Source organism: Lichenostomus cassidix, chromosome 1 (assembly GCF_008360975.1).
Source record: "Lichenostomus cassidix isolate B80296 chromosome 1, HeHo_3.0, whole genome shotgun sequence".
In the NCBI taxonomy this organism is placed as follows: Eukaryota; Metazoa; Chordata; class Aves; order Passeriformes; family Meliphagidae; genus Lichenostomus; species Lichenostomus cassidix.
The window spans coordinates 67598565-67623188 of record NC_139479.1 but is presented as its reverse complement, the minus strand read 5'-3'; the positions used below and the strand labels follow the sequence as shown (position 1 = coordinate 67623188).

At 47.9% G+C, this 24624-nt stretch overlaps 1 protein-coding gene and 2 non-coding genes across 3 annotated transcripts; 1 reads left to right on the top strand and 2 right to left on the bottom strand.

Moving 5' to 3' along the window:
- Window positions 1-980: 980 nt before the first annotated feature.
- On the bottom strand, window positions 981-1053 carry TRNAV-AAC (transfer RNA valine (anticodon AAC)). Its single transcript has one exon. It is a non-coding gene; the product is annotated as a tRNA-Val (tRNA).
- A 236-nt stretch (window positions 1054-1289) lies between these two features.
- Window positions 1290-1363, bottom strand: TRNAN-GUU (transfer RNA asparagine (anticodon GUU)). Its single transcript has one exon. It is a non-coding gene; the product is annotated as a tRNA-Asn (tRNA).
- A 7445-nt stretch (window positions 1364-8808) lies between these two features.
- On the top strand, window positions 8809-16598 carry ALOX5AP (arachidonate 5-lipoxygenase activating protein). The gene is made up of 5 exons (XM_085062007.1): window positions 8809-8996; window positions 12570-12669; window positions 13657-13727; window positions 15041-15122; window positions 15729-16598. Exons 1-5 carry the CDS (start codon window positions 8927-8929, stop codon window positions 15889-15891), a joined length of 486 nt encoding a protein of 161 aa, XP_084918133.1. The 5' UTR covers window positions 8809-8926; the 3' UTR covers window positions 15892-16598.
- The last annotated feature ends 8026 nt before the right edge of the window (window positions 16599-24624 follow it).

Here is a 24624-nt window from a genome sequence, read left to right as displayed (position 1 = left end):
GCTGGTTACAAATCTGATTTTGATCTTAATGTTTTTCATGGCTGGTTATTGCCATTTAGTCTTCTGTAACTTTTTTTTACCTTAAATAATTATTCCCTTTCTGACAATAAATCAGTGAGAGCAATTGTCTTGTGTTCCTTTTGCAAAGCTAAACAGCTGCTCTTGATGTGAGCCCTTTCATGCTCTGAGCAAAGCATATTACCTTTCGAGCAGTTTATGCAGCCCTTAGAGGTGTGCTGTGCTTTAAAGTCCACCAGGATTCGGCTTTAGAGTGGAAGAACTTACAAAGCAGCAAAGATCTAAGACAGGGTACAGACAAAGCAAGAGAGGTTACTGGGATAACAAGGCTGATGGAATGTGAAGTATGCTTAGTTTTACACAGCTGTGTACAAACAGCGTTCTAGGTGTGGGTTGTTTGGGAGAGGGATGCTGGAGCTGCACAACCCAGGAGAACGCGGTGGAGACAAGGGGCTCACAAAGGAGAAGAAATGCTGGGAAAGGAGTGTAAAGAAGCAGGAGCCAGATGTCTCCAGCTTATGTTTTCAAGAGAGGCTGAAGAAATACCCAGGACATGCTTCTCCCTGGACACGTGTCTATATTACCCTTTCTACGTAGGTTACTGTCTAGAGGGGTTTCTGTAATGCCCAAAGCAGGGGGTTGTAGTTTTTGTCCCAAGTTTTCTGATGATGTTCAGACCGTTTCAGCTGGGGCTCGTTCCCCCTCCTCGCGGCCATCTTTCCAGGGAAAAAATGCTTTTGCCGAGGGGCTCGTGCATGGGAATGCAGCATAGCTTCAGCCAACCCCCAGCCCAGCCGTACCGTTGCTCTTTCCTCCCGGCCCCGCCGCAGCTCAGGAGGCTGCTCTCCCTCTCCCACTCCCGAGCGGGGAATGTGCCCCACGCGGCAGCTGGCGCGTTCTAGAAGAGGAACCAGGAAGAGTGACGTCCGCGGTGACCCGGGAAGGGGGGGAAAAAAACGTGGTGTTTCCGCCCGGTTTCGAACCGGGGACCTTTCGCGTGTTAGGCGAACGTGATAACCACTACACTACGGAAACTCCCGCTGAAATAAGCCGCTCCCGCAGTCCCACTTGACCGATCAAACGGAGCCCCACCGTGAATATGTTATGGGTGGAACTCCTCTTAGCGAGGCAGGAAGAGCGAGCTCCCGGAATTAAAAGCGGGTCTCCGGCAGTTCTCAGCGGTATAAAGGCGGTGCCGGCCGGTTACAGCCGGTTACAGTCTGGCAGAGGGCAGGAAAAAGACACCCGCGCACCACAAAAGAATTGCGCTTCGTCCCTGGGTGGGCTCGAACCACCAACCTTTCGGTTAACAGCCGAACGCGCTAACCGATTGCGCCACAGAGACGCGCTGGAAACGTGTACCGCCGAGCCACACCTGATTCCCGCGGCGGCTGGCGTGGGCTTTGTGATCCTTTGCGTCCCTGCAGCTCCTCGCCTCTTCGGGGGGCTGCGGGTGCGTGGGTTGAGGTTTTTAATCGCCAGCTTTGGTGCCTGTTGGCTTTTTTAATCTGAAGAACGATCCTTCCTTTTCTTTTCTTTGTTTTCTCTGTTGTTTCTGTGGCATTTTTTGTTTGTTTTGCTGAGGGATTGGGAAACAGTAGACAAGCAGAAAAAGATAGTGGTTTAAGTTCTGCCTGTTGGTGGGACAGTTGCAGATAGGAGCCTGAAAGCTGCTCTCTGAGACAGACCAGCTGGCAAGAGGAAGCTCTGAGAGTACGTGCCAAGGACAAGGAAGGCAGAAATTAGCATCACCCTATCATTAACACGGTCAAAGGATCCAACATCTTTCCTTCCAAAAGAACTAGTTGTGACCAGGGACTTGAAGAACAGAACATGAAATTCACCCCAGAGTGACCTTTGATTCAAAGACCTTTGATAATTATTTGCAAGAGCTAATGGAAAGTGGGAGCACTGACAGAAACGAGACGGTGCAAAAGGGACTTCTCAAAGCAGAGTGGAGAGGAAGACCTGGGAATGTACTGCCCAGGGAGCCTCATCTCAGCTCTAAACGGTCTGTAAAATGAATTATTAATGAAATTGCAGCACCTCAAAGGTAATAAGGTGAAAATGGCAGCAAACATGACTTGTAGAAACCAAATCAGCAAGTAAGATATACCCTAGATGAATGAGGGTCAAGTCCAGGAATACTTAAGCAACCTGCATGTACATAAGTACATTTGCCCTGGCAGGATATACCCGCAGGTGCTGAGGGAGATGGCAGATCCATTGCAAGCTCTATCAGCTTTGATCAGTCATGGCAGTGAGGGGAAATGCCCAAGGATGGGAGTAAAGCAGTATCACCCCCATCTTCCAGAAGGGCAGGAAGGATGACCAGAGGAACTATAGGCTAGTTAGCTTCACCTCAGTCCCTGGGAGGGTGATGGATCAGCTAATTCTGGAAACCATCTTCAGGCACATCAAAGACACAGAAATCATCAGCAGTGGTCAGTATGGCTAGAAAAAGGGGAAGTCATGCTTGATAATTTGGTAGACTCCCATGGTGAAGTGACTGGCCTGGTAGAAGAGAGGAGGTCAGTGGCTATTGTCTACCTGGACTTCAGTGAGGCCTTTGACACTGTTTCCTGTGAGATCCTTGCAGAGAAGCTGTTGATGTATGAGTTGGATAAACAGCCAGCGAGGTGGATTGAAAAGTGGCTGAGCAGTTGTGTCCATAGGGTGGTGACCAGTGGCATGATGTAGCTGGATGCCAGTAACTAACAGTGTGCCTCAGGGATCAATACTGAGCAACATTCCATTAATGATCTGGACGATAGGCCAGAGATGACCCTCAGCAAGTTTGTAGACAGCACCAAACTTAGAGGAGTGGCAGACAGAGCAGAGGGTGATGCTGCTATCCAGAGGGACCTTGACAGGTTGGAGAAATGAGCTGGTGGGTACCTCATGAAGTTCAGCAAGGAGAAGTGCAAAGTCCTGCAGCTGTAGACAAAAAAAACTGCCATGCACCAGGACATGCTGGGGGCACCCATCTAGAAATCAACCTGGCAGAAAGGAATTTGGGGGTCCTGGTGGACAGAGGTTGAACATGAGCTAGCAATGGGTTTTTGTGGCCAAGAAGGTGAATGGTACCCTGGGTCACATTAGACAAAGCATTGCCAGCAGGTCAAGAGAAGTGATTCTGCTCCTCTGCTCAGCTCTGGTGAGGTCACATCTGATATACTGTGGGTAGAGTTAATTTTCTTCCCAGAGGCTGGCAAGTGGCTGTGTTCTGGATTTGTGCTGGAAACGGTATTGATCATAAAGGGATGTTTTAGTCACTGCTGAGCCGGGCTTATGCAAAATCGAGGCCTTTTCTACCTCTCACTTCACCCCACTAGCAAGTAGGCTGAGGGTGCACAGAGAGCAGTGAGGGGACGCAGCTTGGACAGCTGACCCCAGCAGGTCCAAGGATCACCCCATACCATTTGGCCTCCTGCTCAGCATATAAAGCTGGGGGATGAAGGAGAAAGAGGGGAATGTTTGAAGTGATAGTGTTGTCTTCCACAGTAACCATTATATGTGATGGAGCCTGGCTTTCCTGGAAATGGCTGAACACCTGTCTGCCTGTGGGAAGCAGTGAATGCATTTTTTGTTTTTCTTTGCTTGCATGTGGGGCTTTTCCTAACCCTTTTCTCACTTTTATCCTTCTGAGTCTCTCCCCCATTTCACTGGTGGGGAGTGAGGGAGCAGCTGCGTGGGGCTGAGTTGCCAACTGGGATTAAACCTTGACAATGAGACACAGAGGGTGAGGAGGAGGAGGCTGTGCCAGGGGGCCCAGAGGGACTACAGGTTCTGTCTTTCAGCTCTGTGTTTTGAGCTGAATTTGTACAAATGGAATACAAGGTCAGTAAGTGAAAGGGAGAAGCCTGTGAAATGTGGAGAAGGAGGGGTTTTTGAGGCAGTCCTCTGTCTGCTCCCGCAATGTCATTCTCTTGGCTGTGCAAAATGAAGACAGTGTTTTAAAAACTGCAGCATTGCCCTTTTCTTCGTGCTGCACTTCACGTTTCCAGCTCTGTTCATAGGCACTGCTGGGATTTTGTCAGGGTTCAGCAAGGATGCAATGCTGAGGCAGGCAGATGTGACGGCAGGTATTCACCCACACGTGTGTGTGCACTACATTTGACGGTGCTGTGGCGCTTTGAGTTTGCAAAGCAGAGGGCTAATATTAACCAGCCAGTCCAAGGGGCTTGTGTCCCATTGCATTTGTGATAAAGCATGACAGCTGGGTGTCACCTGGCATTTATATATGGGAGCTTCACATGAGCAGCTTTTATTTTATCAAGAGACACACTTTCATTGGAGTCCTTGCTGCTGAGCACTGATCAGAGTGCATGAGAGGAGAGGAGAGATGAACATCCCAAAAGATATTTATAGATCTGTGTTCCCAGTCCTTTCCTCTTCACTATGAAAGCAATTCTACAAAAGGATTATTTTGACTGGCTGTTCAAGATTCCAGAGGAGGAGATTAATGTGCAGGAAGCCTCGCAGCACAACTGGAAAAGCTCGCTGGCTTTGCACATTTTTGTGAGCTTCATGGCTCACTGTGTCAAGGTTATCTCCCTCACACAGGACGATGTGGATGTCAAATAGCCATGCAGCAAGCAAAAGGGCTGGGGTCTGACAGCAGCTGCTGAAGCACAGAATTGCCAATGCCTGAAGAGGTCTGACCACAGCTGGGGGTTACAGAGGATGCAGGCACTGCTCCCCAAGGTGTGTGTCCCTCCCCCCCCACTTTTCTTTTTTTTGTCTGCTTGGATAAATCCCTTATTTCAAACAGCCAATTGAGATATGATGGAGGTGCCTTACACTGATTTTTCTCCCAGGTGGATGGGGTTTTCCACTGGTGCCAACTTTGCCTTATCCAGACAGTGATCCAGTTTCAGTGAAAGGGAACAATTTACTGTGTAGATATGGAAGAAACTGTTTGCAGAGTCATTTTAGCCCCATCTTTGCCCTCCCTTGCCAAGGTAAATTGCAAAATATTGCCAGAATCACCTTGTACTCTGCTGCTGTTATGGTGCCAAGGGGTATAAAAAGGTAATATATCTCCACACAAAGGGTTTCTGCACTATCTGGCTATACAACAGTGTTGCCTTGCCATGGTAAAGGGACTTTTCCATGTCTCACATGCCATCTTGATTTCCTCATTTTTCCTCTAGCAGAGCCCTCAGAGTGATGCTGCACTTAAAACAAACAAACAAACCAACAAAACAAAACAAAGACAAACAAACAAAAAAACCAGCGAAACAAAACCCTGCAGTTCATTTCTTAAGGTAGCTATAGCAAAGAATTTCTTGCTGGCAAAGCTTTTTTTCCCCTGCACACCAAGAAATCATTTTAACAAGCCCTGGAGTTGATGTCATGGTTTTTTTACTGCAGGGAGGAGTGTGAAACCCAGCTTTCCTCCACGCACAAATGTGGGATGGCTGTGGAGCAAACCTGTGTCAGAGGAGGGAACAGACTGGGTTTCCAGAAAAGCGCTGGGGATGTCAAGTGCCAAAATGGCAAAGCAATGCCAGGGGACAGGGGAAATCAGAAGGGGCAGAGCAGAAGAGGAAAGTGGGGATGAGTGTGTGGTGAGAGGCACTGAGCAGCAGCAAAGCTAAGAGCTGGAAAACAAAGAGCAGGACAAGGAAAAGAACAGGCATCAACAGCTCAGCTCTCACGACCTGGCCAGCACACAGGGCGAGAGATGGGAGCTTGGGTCAGCCAGCTGGAAAGCCTGCTGGCATAAACTCCTCCTGTGTTGTGGGTTTTTTTGCATTATGGCAACTTTACACCTCAGAAGCCTGATTTCTACATTTTATATGAGAGTTCTTCTGCATAGAAGCCACCTCTGGGAAGTCTTTGATAGCAGGGAAGTGTGTGTGTTTTCTTGGCAAGATGGAGCAGGCTCATGTGCTTGTACTGCCACTTGTAAATCAAAAGCAAGCTGCAGGCTGCCTGGTAGGTTTGCACCGGCATAAAACAGGCAGCAGAAGGAGAAGGCTCATGCCTGCTGCAGGAGGATAACTGGGAATCCTCCTACCACAGATGCCCCGAGGACATGTACTGTCCCTTTTGCCCTCTCCTGTCAGCAACTCCCTCCTGCTTGCCCATGGCCATGCACAGCTCCTTTCTTTACAGTCATAACACTGGTCTCTGCTTAGACAATATTCCTCTTTTGACTTAATTCCATAACGGCTTTTAGGTGATGGGTTTTTCTTCTCAGAAGATTAGTAGATGCTTAGCATTAAATACCATCCCTAAATACCAGCTACAATCCTGTGCTCAATAAATCACAAAACATAAACATTGATGTTCAAATAAGAAAATATCATATTCTGGGGAAAAAGAGACCTTTAGCCTGAATAAAATCATTCTCAAAGAGCTGATGTGCTTCTCTATTTGTTCTTGGATTTGGGTTTTTTCCTAAAGCAAATCTGGCAAAAAGTTAAAAATCTGAAGAAAATATCACAGGCCAAATCTAAACCTAGATACTCTTTATGGCCTTGCTTCTTGTAGTCATATCGCTGTGGACTGTAGGGAAGGTATACCAGAAAGACAGCCTTTTCCTATTAAGATAACAGTATGTCACAGCTCACAGTGGTAATCACCTACCTCTCAGCCAGTTCATTTCCGTGTATTTGTTTATACCCAAAGTATATGACCGTTTTCCATATCTAATAGCACAGATTATAAAAATTTTCATGATAGAGAGACTGGATAAAAACACCGTTGTAGGTAAATATGTCCCCATTGTAAAAGATGGGTTTTGCAGGTTGGCTCCTGCTGGGAACTCCTGCCTTGCTGTGTTCCATCCAGAGGGAGGTAATCAGTTTTCTGGCCATGTTTTGGGTGTTGGGCAGCACTCAGAGCTCTTGAGTAGCACCTGATGGAGACAGACAGAGAGATGGGGCAGAAGTTTTACAGGGCGAAGTCCAGTGGAAATACTACTTTTTATTAGTATTAAATTCCTGCTAAATGGAAGCATTCTCCTTAAGGCTTTTCCCCATCAGATAAGGGCAAAAGTAAACAGAGAAGTTAGGGTCAGCAAGAGATGTGCATTTTGCTTGAGGATGCTTTCCAGCCATCTGACAGAAGCTGTGGGACTTTCTGCAGCTGTCTGTGTTGAGTTTGCATGGCAAGGTTTTAGTAGTGGAGGGCCACAGGAGGGTGGCTTCTGTGAACATCTGTCAGAAGCTTCCCACATGTCCAGCAGAGCCAATGCCAGCTGGCTCCAAGCAGCCCCACTGCTGGTCAGGCCTGAGCCCATCAGTGATGGTGGTAGCACCTCTGGGACGAGATTTAAGAAGGGGAAAATCATTGCGCTGGAGAAAATTGCAACTGGAAAGAGGAGTGAGGATATATGAGAGCAACAGCTCTACAGACACCAAGAAGAAGGAAGAGGAGGAGGTGCTCCAGGCATAGGAACAGATGGATGCCCAAAGGAGGCTGTGGCTCCATGGAAAGCTCATGCGAGGGAGAGCTCCTCTCAGGACCTGTGGCCCCATGGAGAGAGGAGCCTACACTGGAGCATGTTTGCTGGCAGGATTTGTGACCCCATAAGGGATTCACACTGGAGAAGTTCAGGAAGAACTGCAGTTCATGGGAAGGATTCTTGTTGGAGAAGTTCATGGAGGTCTCTCTCTCGTGGGAGGCACCCCCCGCTGGACCAGTGGAAGAGTGCAAGAAGTCCTCTTGCTGAAGATGAAGGATGGGCAGAGACAATGTGTGATGAACTGACCATAATCCCCATTCCTCATTTCCTGTGCTGCTGGAGGAAGGAGGGAGATAAATTGCAAATTAAGTTAAACCATGGAAGAGGAAGGGAGTGGGGGTGGGGGGATGTGGGTGGGTAAGGTGTTTAAAGATACAGTTTTACTTCTCATCATCCCGCTCTGATTTCATTGGCAATAAATTAAATTAATTTCCCCAAGTCGAGTCTGATTTGCCTGTGACAGTAACTGGTGAGTGATCACTCCCTGCCCTTATCTTGGCCCCTTAGCCTTCTTTTCCCTATCCAGCTGAGGAGGGGAGAGATAGAGTGGCTTTGGTGGGCACCTGATGTTCAGCCAAAGTCAACCCAGTACTCTGTCCAACACCACAGCTTGTGCTTCTGTGTCACTTTCATCAAGCTCGGGTCTGAGCTGTGAGCATGCTGCATCAATTGTGCTCAGCTATATTGGGCTTCAAGCACTAAATTGGGGCACAACTCTGAAGTCTGAGCCTGTAAAATACTGAATGTTCATAGCTGTCACTGACTGCCAAGGACTTATTTGTAGGGGGAAGGATGCAGGATCCATGCCTGGTAATGAAAGACATGTTTCTGTGCTTACCAGCAATTCTCACAGCATTACTGCCTTTTCCAATATGCCAGGGGGATCAGGAGCTTTGGCTTGTGGTGTGCAGGCCTGGGGTCTCCTCACTGGTGAGACTGCTGGAGATGTGACCAGGGAGAGCATCTGCCTGAGAGCAACAGCATTACTGAGTCTCTCCAACATTATTTCTCCTCTCAGCTACTTGTAGAGTGGTCAGGCACTTGCCAACAATGCCATGATAGCCTGACTGGTTTCTTCCAGTCTTCTGCTCTTCCACACAGCTGGCCAAATGCTCAGACCTACTTCAGATATCCAGGTTGCTATTTTGCTCCTGTGTAGGAAGGACAACAGATATCTTTCCACATTATGTATCCTCTCAGATCACAGACATGTAATCTCTTGTTTCCCTGGGCTTCATCTGTATACAACGAGTAAGTGAGCCTGCAGTTATTGGTCTTACAGGCACCAGAGCAGAGGGTGCTGCCACTCTCCTGTGAAGCCATAGGAAGTGTTTCATGATTCAAGATAAGACCTTCACTTCCTCCTTCTGTGCTCGTAGCACTGAGCTGCCACTGAGGCTGCACCGTCCACCCTGACAGCCCCCTCTCAAAATGGACCAGGAGACCCTGGGAAGCATTGTCCTGCTTGCCATCGTCACCCTGATAAGTGTTGTCCAGAACGGTAAGAGAAACTAAACATTTGTTTAAGGGATAAAAGGGAACTGAGGAAAGTTCAGGATGACATATGCTGAGCTGATCTTTGGAGAGATAATCTTTGGTTTTAAGTGCATGCGTGCTTAGGTATGTCTTTGGCTTTAGAAATAGTCTTCTAAGCATGGAATTTTGTGCCCTTGTGGCAGTAGCCTGACAGTCACACGGTCCTACTCTGTGATATTCAAGAGTGAGTTTTTTATACATTTCAGCTAATGCAAGGACTAACATGCTGGGGTACCCCGTGGCAATACGCATTTTGATTTGATGACTAAGACCTCCTTTCCTGACCTAGGTCCCTGCTGTGGTCAGCCAGGGGTGCTCTCAAGCTGGAGCCCTGTTGCCATGGGCATGGACAGAGTCCCTGGTGGGCTGCAATGGGTCAGACCTTTGCATGGAGCTGGGTGAAGGGGACAGAATTGGAGGGGTCTGTGTGGGCTATTTGTGGGCAGGCAGCTCTCCTGCCTTCCTGCATCTCCAAGTCTTGCAGTATAACTAATCTCAATTAACTGTGGTCCCAAGAACACTGCACTTTTCTGAGATGGTGAAGTTTCCTTCTCTAGCTCTTATTCAGACCTTGTATAATCCTTATTATTCTTCAGGATTTTTAAAATAAAACAAGTTTCTCTCTTGTGCAAATTTGATTTCAACTTCATCATCCTCTCTTACAAATACTTACTTTAGCAGGAAATTCTGCCCAGAATACAAAGAAAGGAATGAGTTTTGCCTCAGCTGCACTAAGCTTTCCCAGGTTCAAAGAGATTCAGCAGTGGCATGGGAGGCTGGTGAAAATTCCAGAAATCTTTAGTGAAGTCTTCTTATTACAAATGGGAGATTCCCACTGAACACAAAGTCCTAGGAAATGGGCTATTCTTGGGCTGCTGCAGAGAGGGGAAGTGGTGGGAGCGTAGCTGCCAAGGAGCAAAAAAAAAAAAAAAAAAAAAAAGGAGATGCAGACTGGTTTAGTTTCAACATAGGCACTAAATGCCACATCATTTAACCCAATGTTATTCTCTGGTAACTGCACAGCATGTGACATCACCTGAATATAGCAGGTTAAGATCAGAGCACATACCATAATTAAGAAAATGTGTCAAATACACATTTCTTGCTATTTAATCACATGACTTTATATACACGTTTTTACTCTCTCTCAGACACATCAGACCTCCATCCATGTCCTTTTACCTCATGGACTGTGAGGTCTGTGAGATTATTGACCCAACTTCTGCAAAGGGGAAGCAGGATGCTTGGCAGAGTGTGCCAAGCACGTGAGGCAGACAGGCCTAAACCATGATTTCAAGCCTTGCATCATCTGATTTCCTCTTCCCAGGCTTTCTGTCTAGAAAGACCAGACCTGATATGCAGTCTTGCAGTGAATGTAATAATTAAGGCAGCAGAAATGTTTGTCAAGGGCTATCAGTTGTACTGAGTTCTTGCTGTGGCTCTCATTCAGCAAAGGCCTTGGGCATCTACTTGACTGTCTCTAAGTGCATGAAGTCAATACCATGTAAATTTGTGATTACGTGCTTCTCTGCTTAGGGTGCAGGATTAGAAAACAGCCTGGGTGAATGCTGTTCTTCCTAAAGATGGAGGTAGGCTATGGTGCTGCCCCAGTCTGATGTCCATTTACTGTCTTCTTGTTCATGATGGAAATCTCCTCATCCTACAGAATGACTCATGGCTACATACTACTGAGTGACGCACGCAGCCTAAAGTTTTGTTCTTTTGTCAAGAGATGTTGCAATCCAGCAGCTTTCCGGGTAAATCATTGCTGAGCAGATCAGGATGGAGGAAGCAAAGTAGAGAGAAAAAAGAGGCATATTTGCAAACACTGGCTAAGTTGGATCATCAGCTCCCAGTTTCTCTTGGCATGGACTTGTGAAACAACCAGGCTTACACTGGACTTTTGCACATTACCTTGACCAGAGTGGGACTGCCACAGTTCAGGCTCTGCGCAGTCTGTGCAGCCTTGGAGCCTCAGGGCATTATCTCCTGGAACAGCTGAGCAGAATTAAATCTCTCCACTCCAGCTTTGCTCTGCTCACTCGTCTCAAGCTGGCTTGTGAAACCACCTTCTCGCCTCCCTGCATCGTGGAGCCTCTCTGCAGCAGCATGCTGATATTTGGGAAGTGGCAGCACCTGCAGCAGTGGAGAGGGAAATAAATAGCTTGCTTGCCTTCCTCGGAAGCTGTGGCATTTTCTAGTGGTTTCACATGCATGCTAAAAGAAAGGGAGGAGGTATGCTAGCAGTGAGCCCATGCAGTCCCAGACCTGCAGACAGGGGATTCCCATCACTGCAGCTTAGCATTGGACAAAAAAGTGCTGATCAACCCTGTCCTCTTCAATTATGTCCTCATAGTCACTGTAGGCAGGGTAATAACCTCTTGCCAAAGGCTGGGCTGGTAGGTGGATGGAGGTGCTGAGAACTCCTGGTGGCTGTGCCACTGGATGGTGTCTGGTCTGGGTCCCTCAGGGGCTGGCCAGTGTGCTGTGCTGGTGGCAGTGGCAGAGTCTGCAGTCTGGCTTGCAGCAGGGATGCTGGCTTAAAACACCATAGGTTTTTCTGCAGAAGGGCTGTATGTACCCAGGGGACCACACAATACTGGAAAGCAAAAAACTCTGTAGTTTTTATTAGAGACAATGGAAGTACAAAACACCTATTTGGAGCATCAATGAAGGGGGAAAAAGGAGGCAACTCTTCAGATTGCAGGGATGAAATCCTGCAGCTTATCTAGTTAAATTTTAATTGTTATCATAGTGTATTTCCTGATGGACTATCTTTTATGTGTATATTCGGTTAATATTCCAAGCCACAGAATGATTTGGATGTACTTGAGATGGGGTGCACAACAACAGAAAGCTTGCAGCTTGTAGCCTGCCAGAGCTCTCTCTGGTGTATTTAGACATATGATTGATGGTCTCTGGTTTAGTGTCATCAGATAAAACGTGTTTGTCAAGAGCATGATACATTATCTTGAGGTGCCGCATTTTTGCAGCAGCTAACACTCTGACACAACTCTGTTCCTTGAAAGGAGGATATACACAGATCAGCCATTAAGACCAGGCTTTCTATGGGCCTTTCTGGGAAAAGGACCAGCCCTGCAGGATGCTCTTGGTTTGGCAAGTGGGTTTCACTAAAAGAGAATAGACTCCCTTGTCTCCCTGCTCTGTTGGAGAGCAAGGTTTGGGGTTGGCAGCTCTGACTGGAAAGCTCTTTTCCCACTGGGAACTCAAAGGATGAGGTCAGGGCTGTGCTTCTGCAGCAGGCTGCCTGAAGCACAATGTTGGGATGAAGCAGGCATTGGAGGTGAGAGTCTGCCACTGGTCACATACAGACATGTGGGGATGCACAGAGAGTTGGGTTAAACCTGGGTGACAGAGTGAGCGTGCTGCCACATCCTGCACCTCCATGCACCTGTGTCTTCTCCTGACATCTGTCCAGCATGGATGCCCGTGGGAACAGAGCTGACCCCACAAAGCCAAGCTTCTGCAATATCTCCAGATGACATCTCAGACCGAACACTCTGTGTTTTTTTAACAGCTTTTTTTGCTAACAAAGTGGAGCATGAAAGTAGACACTGCAACGGCAAGGGGTTGCAGCGGCAGGGATCCTCCTCCTTCGACCGTGTCTACACTGCCAAGTGAGTAGGCAAGAACTGAGGAGCTGGTGAGGGCAGACTGGGGTTCATCGTGCTCGTCATTAACAATAAATCCAAACCCTTTGCGGGGCCAGAGGTGGGTTCCAAATGCCCTCAGATGAAGGCTTTGTACATAAGCCCTTGCTGTGCTCAGTGTTCAGACCTGTGGTTTTCTGATGCATTTGCTGGGTGAATCCAGCACCCTCCTGGACACCATGTGCTGCATCTATATAGGTCTTGCAGCCATTATGAGCAATGTGTCCCTTTGTTTGGGAACCAGTTCACCCTTCCCTGCTGCAAGTGTGACACAAGGACAGCCAGAGTCCCAAGAGCACCGTGGCTCAATAGGAAAGAGCCAGCAGAGAGATGTTAGCCTGCTGAGGAGCAGGTAGGTGGCAGAGCTTGTACAAACCCCTCGGTCTCTGGCACCTCCCTTGGCACACAGCTCTCCACTTCTTTGCCACATAGAATCATTCTCAACTTCTTCACTTCTCCACTTCAGAAAGCATTCCCAGTTGAAGGAGGCAGCTGGAAACCATTCCTGTTCCCCTGCAAAGACATGTGTTAACTCTGTGAGACGCTCTTATTTGTGATGCAATTCTACATTAATTGGTTTCATCCAATAGCTTGATTAATACGACTCAGTTAAAAGGACGTTAAACCAATAAAGCTCACAGCATCTGTCATGATCAAACAGATTAGGGAGAAAGTGGTTTTCACAGGTGCCAGACATGCACAGGGTAGTTTGCTTTCCTCATCAGGAAGCACAAAGGCATCCATTGTCTGAGTGGGGAAACAGGGAAGCATATGTGGCTGAGGAGCCCAGGTCCTGGCAGGTCAGGGCCCTCCCACTGCTCTGGGGTAAAAGTCTACTCTTAATGGCACTAGTGCAGCCCAAATTCACCTGCCACCATTCTCTGCTGGTGAAACATATTGATTTTGTTTCTATTTCCCCATGTTCTGATTTCTCTCCTATAAATTCCATTCTAGCCAGAACTGTGGACATGCGTACCCTACGTTTCTTGCTGTGCTTTGGTGTGCTGGCCTTCTCTGCAGCCAAGGTAACACTCCTTTGTTTGTTTTTTTTTTCCCTCAACCATGTGCCACATTCAGCAAGGGATGGAGAGCATTTTTGAGGTTACATTTCCAGTGACCAACACTCCTGCAGCAGGGAAACCTCTCTTACCCTCCTATCCTGCATCTAAGTGTGCTGTTTGAGTAGCACACTCCTGGCATGGCTTATGCCAACAGATGTGTTCCCAGATGTGATTCAAAGTAGTCCAGGCCAGGGGCATCTCCCATACTGGCATTATGGATGAGTTCCCTTCGTTTTGGGTGAAGGGGTTGGTACTTGGTTGCATGATGCCTCAATATTCACTTTTGGGACAGTAAATGGGGTCAATTTACTAAATTGCCAGAAATACCAGCTCTCCCCTGTGCTGAGGGCAACCAAGGACTACTGACCTGCATTTCTAATTGTGATCCCCTTCAATGCAATGTGAGTTTATCTAACATTAAGGGAGTACTTGCCTGGGGTCTATGGCTGTTCTTTCTGGAAAAAAAGGAAGAGTTTCCTGACCATGAGACTAAAGGGTTTTGTCTGCAGTTGTGGGAAAAGCTAGAATTATGGGAGAAAGCCCCTTTGTATATACTCAGTAGTTAGTATTGGACCATAGAGTATCCTGCACCTCCTCCTAGTGAAGTACATCTACTGACTGCCTTCTGTTTCTGATGAAGACAGTGCCTCCTTCCTAGGGCTGGTATGTCCCACACTGCATTTCACAAAATCATGGAAAGGTGTGGGTTGGAAAAGATCTCAAAGACCATCTTGTTCCAGCTCCCTTGCCAGGGGCAGAGACACCTTCCACTAGACCAGGTTGCTTGAAGCCCCATCCAGGCTGGCCTTGACCATTTTCAGGGATAGGGCATCCACAACTTCTCTGTGAAACCTGTGCCAGTGCCTCATGACTCTCACAGTGAAGAAATTCTTCCTTATATATAAACTAAACCTGCTCTCTTTCAGGTTAAAGCCATTTCCCCTTGTCCTGTGAGTCCATATCCTTGTAAAAAGTCCCTCTTGAGCTTTTTTGTAGGTTCCCTTTAGGTACTGGAAGGATGGTGGTGAGTGTGTGCTCTGCAGTGGGCACAGTTATGGGCAGGGTTACAGCCAGAAAGTCTGCAGAAAAGCTGGAGTGAAGGCAAGGCAAATGCTCTGTTTTCCACACAGAGGTCTCCATCCCAGTTCCAGTGCTTGTCCCGTAACCCAAGACTGCAGATTCCCATTTCCTGTTCCAGCCCAGGTAGCAGATGGGGGCAGTACATACAGTGAGACCTGGGCTGGTGTTTTTAATGCCCTGTTTTGTCCTTTACCCAGCTCCTGCTGCCTTTGCTGGCCTGATGTACTTGTTCGTGAGGCAGAAGTACTTTGTGGGCTACCTCGGGGAGAGGACTCAGAGGTAAGGACTTGCAGAGCCTCTACAAAACCCAGAATGTGGTAGCAGCACAGCCAGATGCTGCCATTTCCACAGCCATAGCTGCTGGCATTGGGTAGTGCAGAAAAACCCCTCTCTTTTGGATTGAATGGGGGTAGCTGTGGGAGATTTCAGATGTGCAGCAGCACTGAGGTCAGGGGGGCTGCAGCTTCTGCTCACAGGACTCTCTGCAAACACAGATTTGCATGTTTGTGCCGCTATTTGCACAAGATTGTCCTTTTAGATTAATATTTATACTTTATTTATATTAATAAAGCTAATTACACACATGCGGAACAGAGTTTTCCCACAGCCCATGGTGGCTGAGAACACATTCAAGTCCCTCTGAACAGACACTTTTGTAAGCAGCAGCCTACACTGAGAACAGAAGGCCAAATCCAGACCCAAATGGATCATGAAAATGACATTTAAGTCCTTGCAACTGCCTGGCAATGCAAGACAGAAAAGAAATTTGCCCCCTCTCTCTGAGCCCCTTTCAACTGGTCTCAACAGCAGAGTCCAAAGTCTGAGGGTTCTTGTGTGAGGTGATGCACATTAACAAATTGCTTTCCCCCATTTCTGTCTCCTCAGCATTCCTGGTTACTTGTTTGGAAAGCGCATCATTTTGTTCCTGTTCCTCATGTCTGTGGCTGGAATACTCAACTACTATCTTGTCTTCTTTTTCGGAAGTGACTTTGAAATACACATTAAGACGATAACCAGTGCGATCTCTCCATTGCTGCTCATACCCTAACTCCCCACAGCACTGAGGGGGTCAGCATGCTTCATATATCTCTGCCCAGAAGCTGCCATAATTCAACTGTTTAAGAAATGAACCCGTAACTCAGTGAGATTTCTGTAAATCTCATGCTTGACGGGCTCTATAGTTTGATTTAACATTGCTTTCTTCTTCAGGAAAAAGATTTGTCATGAGCACTTGGCACGCCCAAGGAATGGTAACAACTTCCAGTTAATTCTTTAGAATCTTTTCCCTAAAATGCAGCTTGCAAGCTGATTGCATGACTGGAAGGGACATGCTTGCTTCATAACTGTGTTGTACTTAGCTTTTGTCCCCAAACCCAGGATCATCTCAGTGAGGTTCCTGACTGATGGTTCCCACAGTTACCCTCAGACACAAGAACAGCCTTTCACCAGCATCCCACATGCCCCTGCCCGCACAAAGGCATGGACCAGCCTCTTCACCTACCCTTTCCCTCTGACTTGTTGATGACCAAGCTCTCGCTGTTACAGGACAGTGGCAAATTGGCCCCTCTCTGGTCTTCCTTGATAAATATTCATGTGTGTAACACTCACCACACTGATCTCGTTTACACTGCAGCCTCTTTGCTCTCCCAGAGCTGGGGAAAGGAGTGGTGTGTAAATGAGGATCTGGTGTGTTGCAAGTGGGGTTGGGTTTGTTTTGATTGGCTGTGTTTAATAAAACACTCTAAAGCTGTGAAATCTGTTTGCTGCTATCTTCTTTGCCCGGTGCATGATCCTAGTGCTCCATGGCTCAGCAGCTGGCTGGTGATGGAGCAAAGGCAGGAGCACCAGGCTCTCTGTGCAAGCTGCTGATCACCCTGGGCACGGCCCTGGAAAGACTGAGCTTAACAACTCCCCCTCTGTGAGCACATTTGGTGTTCTGCTTCCAGTGTTCCCCACAAGTCCATGCTGAGGAGTGCTTTGATTAGTAGTGCAGACCAAGGTAGGCAAACAGGTCAGCGCAATCTTTTTAAACATTGCTACCCTGTGAGTGCTTAAGCTCTTAGGCCTGTCTGATTGCAGCATGCAGGATGGATAAAGCTGTATTTTATGACTCCTTCAGGAAGGAATAAGAGTCCTTGCCATGTGAGAAGAGGGTTTGCAGAGCTGTTCACAAAAGCAGGTGCAGATAGCCATCTGCCTTGGTACTGCATGAGGGCTGAAGGGTTTTGGTGTTGTCTGATGGGGCAGAGGTGCTTATGCATGGCTTCTCTCCTCTGCAGCTGGCCATTCACATGCATCTTTTTCTTTTTGTTTGTCTTCTACAGGAATCTTAGATGACAAGGATTAGTAATAGACACATTTATTGCATGATGATTATAAATGTCCTCACTGGTTAGAATAGGTAATTTAAAAAGTTTAATCTAGCCTTCCAACCTATGGGTGCTGAGACACCTAATTCCCAGGTAGGGCACTCATGTTCCTTCCCTCCCATCCTTCTCATAACACACTCCAAACACTCCTCACACCACATATAGCTCTCTCCTCAGCTCATGCCAGCTGCCTATCTTTGGTGGAGACCAACTGCCCTTCTGCCCCATGGTGTCAACCCAGCAGGAGATGGCAGTACTCCAGGAGGAGAGGGGTAACCCCTGTGGTCTGGAGCGACAGAGCTCTTCTGCACTGCTGGGATCAGCAAAGGCTCATGCTGTCACCACCTTTAGCCAGCTCAGAGCAAGAAAACCTTCACCAGCACCAGTCCCTGCTCTCCAGCCTGTTTGGTCTCCCTGAGGTCTGAGACTTGTTTATGGAAACCGTCACTTGTGGGAGCTGACTCTCCCAACTCTATGTATTCACCTTGCAGGTCTCCCCAGATGGCTGAGTCTCTCCTGGTAGCTTTTTGTCCTCTATATCAAGAAGCAGCTCCCTTGACCTCCTTATTTCCCCTGTTAGCATGAGAAGAGGCTCTCCACCAGCCAGCTTAAAAGGGCAGGGGATTCAAATATCTATTTTGGGTCAGACAACCTATCATAGCACTCTATGGCCTCTCCCTTGGACACGATGGTCCTTGTGGGTCCCTTCCAACTCAAGATATTCTATGATCCTCTATTGATTGGATGGTTGGTTTTTACATGGCTGTACTTAGGTGTGATTAGGTCATCTTCCAGAGGCACTAAAGCCCATTTTTTGCCTTAATGCTTTATTTTGCAAGAATATCTCCTACTTGCTTCCTCAAAACATTTCTGATAAAAAAAGAGATTAAAATGTAGGCAAAATCCATTTTCCATCTATCTGTAAATGGAAATAGTGGTAGTATCAGACAAACAGGTGGTACATAAATTGATCACTATGTAAATTTTTGGTGAATGTCACACTGTGTTTTCCATGTTACAGACAAGCCTTGTGGTTCCATTTGCCTTCCCACTCTTTCTGTGAAAGGAAGGCAATGTCAGTGATATTTGGGCTTTTCCCACAGTGTTAGTCAGCTCCAATTTTTGTTTTCAGCAGCAAAACCCCCCTGATCTTTTTGGTACAATTGTTAGCACTTAGCACACCAGCTACTCAGAAAGCTGCACACACAGGCTTTTAGCAGGGGGGTGGACTAGATGACCTTTAAAGGTCCTTTCCATCCCAAACCAGTCTATGATTTTGTGATTCTACAGATAAACATGCAAAAATACAAACACCACTGTAAAAGATGTACAAATGTGTGCTGGGGTCACATACACAAGAACCGATGGGGATCTTCTGAGCTGGACTTGATGTGGAGATGTGGTTGGTGGCAGAAGTGGCAGTCCCCTCTGATGGCTCCTGCTTAAGGCTGGCTTGCAAGCTCCAGGGGCCAGCACCTGTGTTTGGTGCAATACATGGCATGGCAGCTCCTGACGTGGAGCCACAGCTATGTATGAACAGCTAACGCTTCCCAGTTCTGCTGAAGTGTGTGAACAGTGTGGCCAGCAGGACTAGGGAAGTGATCATCCTCCTGCACTCAGCACAGATGAGGCACTGGAGACCTTAGTGCTTTCTACAGCTACCTGAAAGCTCTCTTCTCCACAACAGCAAGCAATAGGACAAGAGGAAATAGTCTCAAGTTGCACCAGATAAGATTTAGATTGGATATTAGGTAAAATTTCTTCACTGAGAGGGTGATCAGGCATTGGAACAGTATGCCCAGGGAAGTGGTGGAGTCATCATCCCTGGAGGCATTTAAAAGCTGTGTAGATGTGGCACAGAAAGACATGGTTTAGTTGTGGACTTGGAAGTCCTGGGATAACGGTCGGACTCGATGACCTTTTAAGTCTTTTCCAGCCTAAATGATTCTGATCCTATCATTGTGCTGATGCTGCTAATTGTCCCATTCTCCATGTTCCCAAGCTGTTGGCTCTGCTTCACCAGCGGTGCCCTGGCTAGTTGCCACGATGTGCCACTGCCACGCTTCGTGGCTGCTTGTGCATCAAAAATCCTGGTGCACAAACAAATATTCTGCCCGTGTGTTCAAAAGCTTAGTCACAGTGAGTTTATTTACTATCTGTCTATCATCTATCTATCTATCTATCTATCTATCTATCTATCTATCTATCTATCTATCATCTATCTATCTATCTCTATCTGCCTATCTATGTCTCTATCTGTATTGTAGGTGCTGAGTCATGTGAATGCTGGAGGCTGTTCAGGGAAGGCAGGGAAGCAGGTTGCTCAGGCACCAGCCCTCTCACAGCTTGCAGGCTGTGTACATCAGAGACTGCAGAGACTGCTGGAAGCCGGGATATCGCAGGTTGCTTTTGATCTGCTGACAAAGGCCTGGAGTACATGCAATATTTCTGCCACAGTAACCGCATCTGCTTCCGTACAGCACTACAACCCTCTAGTGGAAACTCGGCCCCATCAGCACGCCAGTGCTGCTGGCCATGGCACAAGCTGTTCCCTCAAGGTTTGAAGCCTGACGGCGGTGCAACAGCATCCACATTTCTGAGCAGGTGTATTGTTACTATTGAATGCTATTTTTTATTATTCTGGTAAATATCAGGCCCAGTCCTGAAGCAGGACCCGTCCCCTACCCATGCTGAAGCAAGCAGTCCTGCTTAGCACAGGATCCAAGTAAGCAGGTAACATCTGAGTGAAATAAGAAATCTGTGTGCACCAGCCACAAGAATTTCCTGCAGTATTTCCCAAATTCCCAGTTTCCCAGAGCTTGAAAAATCATCCTGTGTGATATCAGCTTGGTCTAAATCACGTCTCTGCCAAGCCAGGTTTCTGAATGTGTTTCTGAGGATTGGGAAAGTGATTTTACTGGCATGGAGAAAAGACTGGCCCTAGACACCTTCTTCAGCTCTCACCTGCTCTGAGATTACTTTCTTCTAGCACGGTAGCAGGTTTAATATTCTCATAAACCTTTCCAATGCCCTGTTTGGATGGGATACTGCAAGGCACTGACCACTGGCCCAAGGCAATGGTGTGCCACTGGGATGGCACTGGGAGCAAGACTAGGCCGTGCTTGGAAATAGTCTACCCTTGATAAGTGGAAGGGCAGTAAAAACTGAGAACAGTGGTAAAACCATTCACTGTGTGATTCTAAATTGGTCTCATGGTCCAGCTGGAGTAAGCAGGATGAGCATTCCCATGAAAACGCCACTTATTGAGGGGTTCTTGCCCAGCAGAGCCCGGCAGCATCCTTGCAGAGGACATGCTGACTCCTGGGAGAGGGAAGGACATTGTGTGCCTTTGGAGCACCTGGTGGACAGGTACAAGCTTGCATTCCCTTTGAGTAATGAAGAATGCTACCCCTGGAGCTGCCAGGGAGCATGCAGGATGTCTCAGCTGTGGTTCCTATCAAGGCAGCTCAGTGCCTAAAGAGGTGAGGGTGGAGAATCAACCATTGCATTGCTGACCGACTGCAGTGGAGCAATAGGTGCTCTTAGCAGCACTGTTGTGATCCTTGTGTCCCATGGAGAGGACTAGCTCAGCCCAGTGCCTGAACTCTGCCCCTTGGTGTACCTGCCCTGGCAGAGGGAGGCTGTGGGAAGGAGAGCATCAGCTCTGCTCCATCCTGCTTGCCAGAGCATCTCACTGCTCCCAGCCAGCATGTAGAGACACAGAAGCTGGCAAAAGTGAGATTCCTGCCCCAAAGGACAAACAGCCTTCACAGTGAGACATTTTTCCCCTTTAGAGGAGAAATAAATAACTTTTCAATTTCAGCTGCAAGGATCTTCACACTGTGAGATGATTTCATCAGACAGAGGAGCTCCTGGGGCTTGGTGCTGGCTGCCTACTGCGCTGCTCAGACGCTGTCCTCTGGGAGCTTCCTGCTCATCCTCAGGGGAAGGGAACCATACACCAAAGGGGCAGCTGTGATGTGGGGTGTAGAGAGGAAATGGGATATGTTTTGCACCTACAAAAATAAAGGTGGGATGACACAGCAGCGGAGTTAAACTCGCAGTTATGGCAGTGCTGTTTCTACCATTTGGGAACTGGCAGGGACTTGCTTGTGTGCCGTGACCTCTCGCAAGGCCAGGGGATGCTTTGGGAGGCTGCAGAGCAGCAGGCTGCTGCCTGCTGTGCTGCTATTTGCCACCACTCGTACAAGCGTTCAATTGATTTATTGTTCCTGTGTTTCCCCAAGAGAGTGCCACTGCTGCCTTCATCCCCAAACAATGTTTTCTGTGCTTTTGGCACAGCACTTCAGAGGGCGTCAGTCTGATCCAGCAAGAGCCCCCTTGGTGCTCTGGGATTAAACAGAACAGCATGATATCTCCTGGCCAGCTGCTTCTTGCTATTTGTTCTGCTCCAGCAAAGGAATTTCTTTTCAAAAGACAGTGCCAGCCTTGCCACTGCCCTCAGCAGACGGGAGGGGATGGTGGAGGTCCCTGCCAGCAGCCATAGGGCTGCAGTCCTGTGTCCCTGTGCTCTCCCACTGCCATGGGGACCACACACCTTTGCTGGTGGACAGATTTACCTCCTTCTCCCAGTCCAGGCAGCTTCAGACATAAACCAAAGGAAGCAGTTATTTATCACAGTTCAAGTTGCAGCTCAGTCCTGAGCTATGTTTAAAAATACTGAGGTTTTTTGGAGTGTATCTCGCTCCACAGAGGCATTGCTGAAGAGCAGAAAATCATAGTTTTCAGGGCAGGACCCCACTGCTTGGTTCAGCTCTGTCCTCATTCCCCAAATCTCACATCCCCACTCTTCCTGCTCCCTTCAGGATGCTCTCCAAGCACTCCCTTCAGTGCCAGCCTCACTCATTCATCCCTCTCCACGCTTGTTGCCCCCTCCATATCCCTCCTTGTGATCAATGTGCCTCCTGGAAGAGCCACCTGGTAAGACATACAGGGACCCGATCTGGCTGAAAGCAGCCTTTCCCCCTCCTTTGCTTGCTTGTTTTTAACCCACCTCAACTCCCTGATCCCCATTGCTGTACATGGGGACCTTATCAGACATCCTTGTGAGGATCACAGTGTGTCCTCTTTGTGTGGTGCAAATGCTGTGTTGATGAATCAATCTTGAGCTGTTCCTATGGGGCTTAGGTCTCCTTCCCCTAGTTCACTCTGCCTCATCACAGAGTCACCTAGAGGGCAACCCTACATTCTCTCCCCTCATACTGTCCATGGGATTGACACAGCATCCCATGAAGCACAGAAGGCATGACTGACCCTGGCTTCTCACCCAGCTTGCAACCTCTAGCTGCAGATCTCTGACAATGCAGACCCTATCCATGACATACCAGTGACACTGCTCACAGATGTAAAATAGCAGCAAGAAGCTGCCCAAGCATGTTATGGGGACCAAAAACCCTGCAGGTCATTGCTCATCCCAGACACAGTTGTCTTTGTTCCTGGACTGCTATAATTCAGAAGAGTACTTTCATTTCCCAAACAGAGTCTTTGGTTTGTAGGTTTGTGGGTTTTTTTCTGACTGAAATAGAAGGATGTAGCCCTTCTGACAGGGCTGGAAGCAACACAGACTTGGCTCAAATTTAAAGAGGTTGCTAATAACATATTATCTCCAACTCCTTGGCAAAAGTCAGCCAAACTTTTCCTGTTCACACACAATTCACGCTGCCTTGGAAACTGTCTTTCATAGCAGAAGTGAAAATCAGAAAGGTGAATTAACATTGATAGAATCCTACTTCTTCACAGCCCAGCCATCCCAGTGAGGTGCCCTGAGACAGCAGGCTGTTTGCTCCCATGAGGTGCCAAGTCCCCATTCCACCGGAGCCACCACTTCCCTCTGGGATTGCATGCACCTCCCCAAGCCTGACATCTCTCAGATGCTGCAAGCCCAGAGCTCAAGACTTATCACATTCACACCTCAGTAATAGCTGCCCTCAATATTTCACTGTAAAATCTGTTTGGAAGAGGCTGACCTGGTTTCCAAGGTGTTGAGTGTCCTGCATCACCACTCATTCTGTGATGGGCTGATTTGGCAGGCTGAATCAGCCCTTGCTTCTCTTCCCTCTGCTCTCCCAGATCCCCTGTGACACATTCTGGTTTCCCCTGCCCTGTGTGGTCTGAGGAGCTTTCAGATGACAGCATACTCTATGTGCTAATTTGAAACAGCAGGATCCCACCAGGGCTGCATTCCCAGCACTCATCAGGCCCTGGGCACAATGTGCTGGGTGTTTGCTTACTGTGGGAAGCAGAGATGCTCATCTGTGGCCATGGGCATTCCAGACCCACCGACAGCTGTGTGATATGCAGGACTGCCCCAGGATGACCTTTTGCACTGCTGAGTGGGTGTGAGGGGAGCTGGATGGGTCTCCCACGTGCTGCCACCATGCAAATTATGAGTGGTGAGTAAGGTTGAGTTGTGAGGTTGCCACATCACATGAAAACACTGTGGCTTCACACACCACCAAGCACATTTTATATCTTGCAGGCACTCGAAGGAGATGGTTCATAACTTTGTGTGCTTATCCAAACCCTTGCTTTCCCAGTCCTGGTTCCAGTGTCTCATAGCCACCTTTGCTTCAGCACCAGCACTCAGCAAATCTCTCCCTGAACCACTCCATCCCCTCAAATGGCAGAAGACCTCTCATTTCTGTGGGTTACAGCTGTCTGCAGAAAGAGCCTGAAAGGCCAGATCTTCTGCGAGATTAATTGCAGGGTGGGAAGTTGTGTTCATCTCCGTCTGTGTGATGTGCTTGGCTTGGTGTAGCTGAGGTTGCACTTGAAGATGGCTGGCCAATTGTGGTGTTGAACTTGGGATAAGTGCAGGCTCACCCTGTGCAGGCTCAAATGCTGCTTTTAAATACAGCCAGAAGTAATAGGAGGCTTGGGGAGTAGCACTCTGTTTGCCTTGTGCTTACACTTAATCCCAGCTATCTCACTCAGCCACCATCAGAGGTAAGATCATGTCGGTGAGCATTTTTTGGGTTGACTCAGTGCAGCTGATCTTATGTTATGATGAATTTCTGCTCCCAGCCAATTTTGCAAAGTACACCATGGCTGTCCAGCAAGGCGAGGGGAACAGAGTGGTGATGCATGCTGCAAATCAATTAAGAGACACCCTGCCAGATTTATCCCTTTGTCAAACAATTCAGGATGGTACAAATGGCTTTTATTAGTGTAGCATGAAAAATTCAGCACTGTAAATGAAAGAAAGATTAGTCCACGGGCCCTAAAGACCATAGCTGGGCAGGGCTTGTTCTCTCCCTTCACCAATCTGATGACCATGAGTCACACAGAAACCTCAAGCCTGGACAGCACCAGCCTGCTCCAGGGCTTGCAAATGGATAAGTAGCCACCTCCTAACATTTCCCAGGGGAGGAGACTTCTCTGCTGGCCTGGGG

Coding starts and splice junctions, on each gene's coding strand:
- ALOX5AP (XM_085062007.1), top strand. CDS start 8,927: ATGGACCAGGAGACCCTGGGAAGCATTGTCCTGCTTGCCATCGTCACC. Junction 8,997..12,569: donor GATAAGTGTTGTCCAGAACG/GTAAGAGAAACT, acceptor TTTTTTTAACAG/CTTTTTTTGCTAACAAAGTG. Junction 13,728..15,040: donor TGGCCTTCTCTGCAGCCAAG/GTAACACTCCTT, acceptor TCCTTTACCCAG/CTCCTGCTGCCTTTGCTGGC.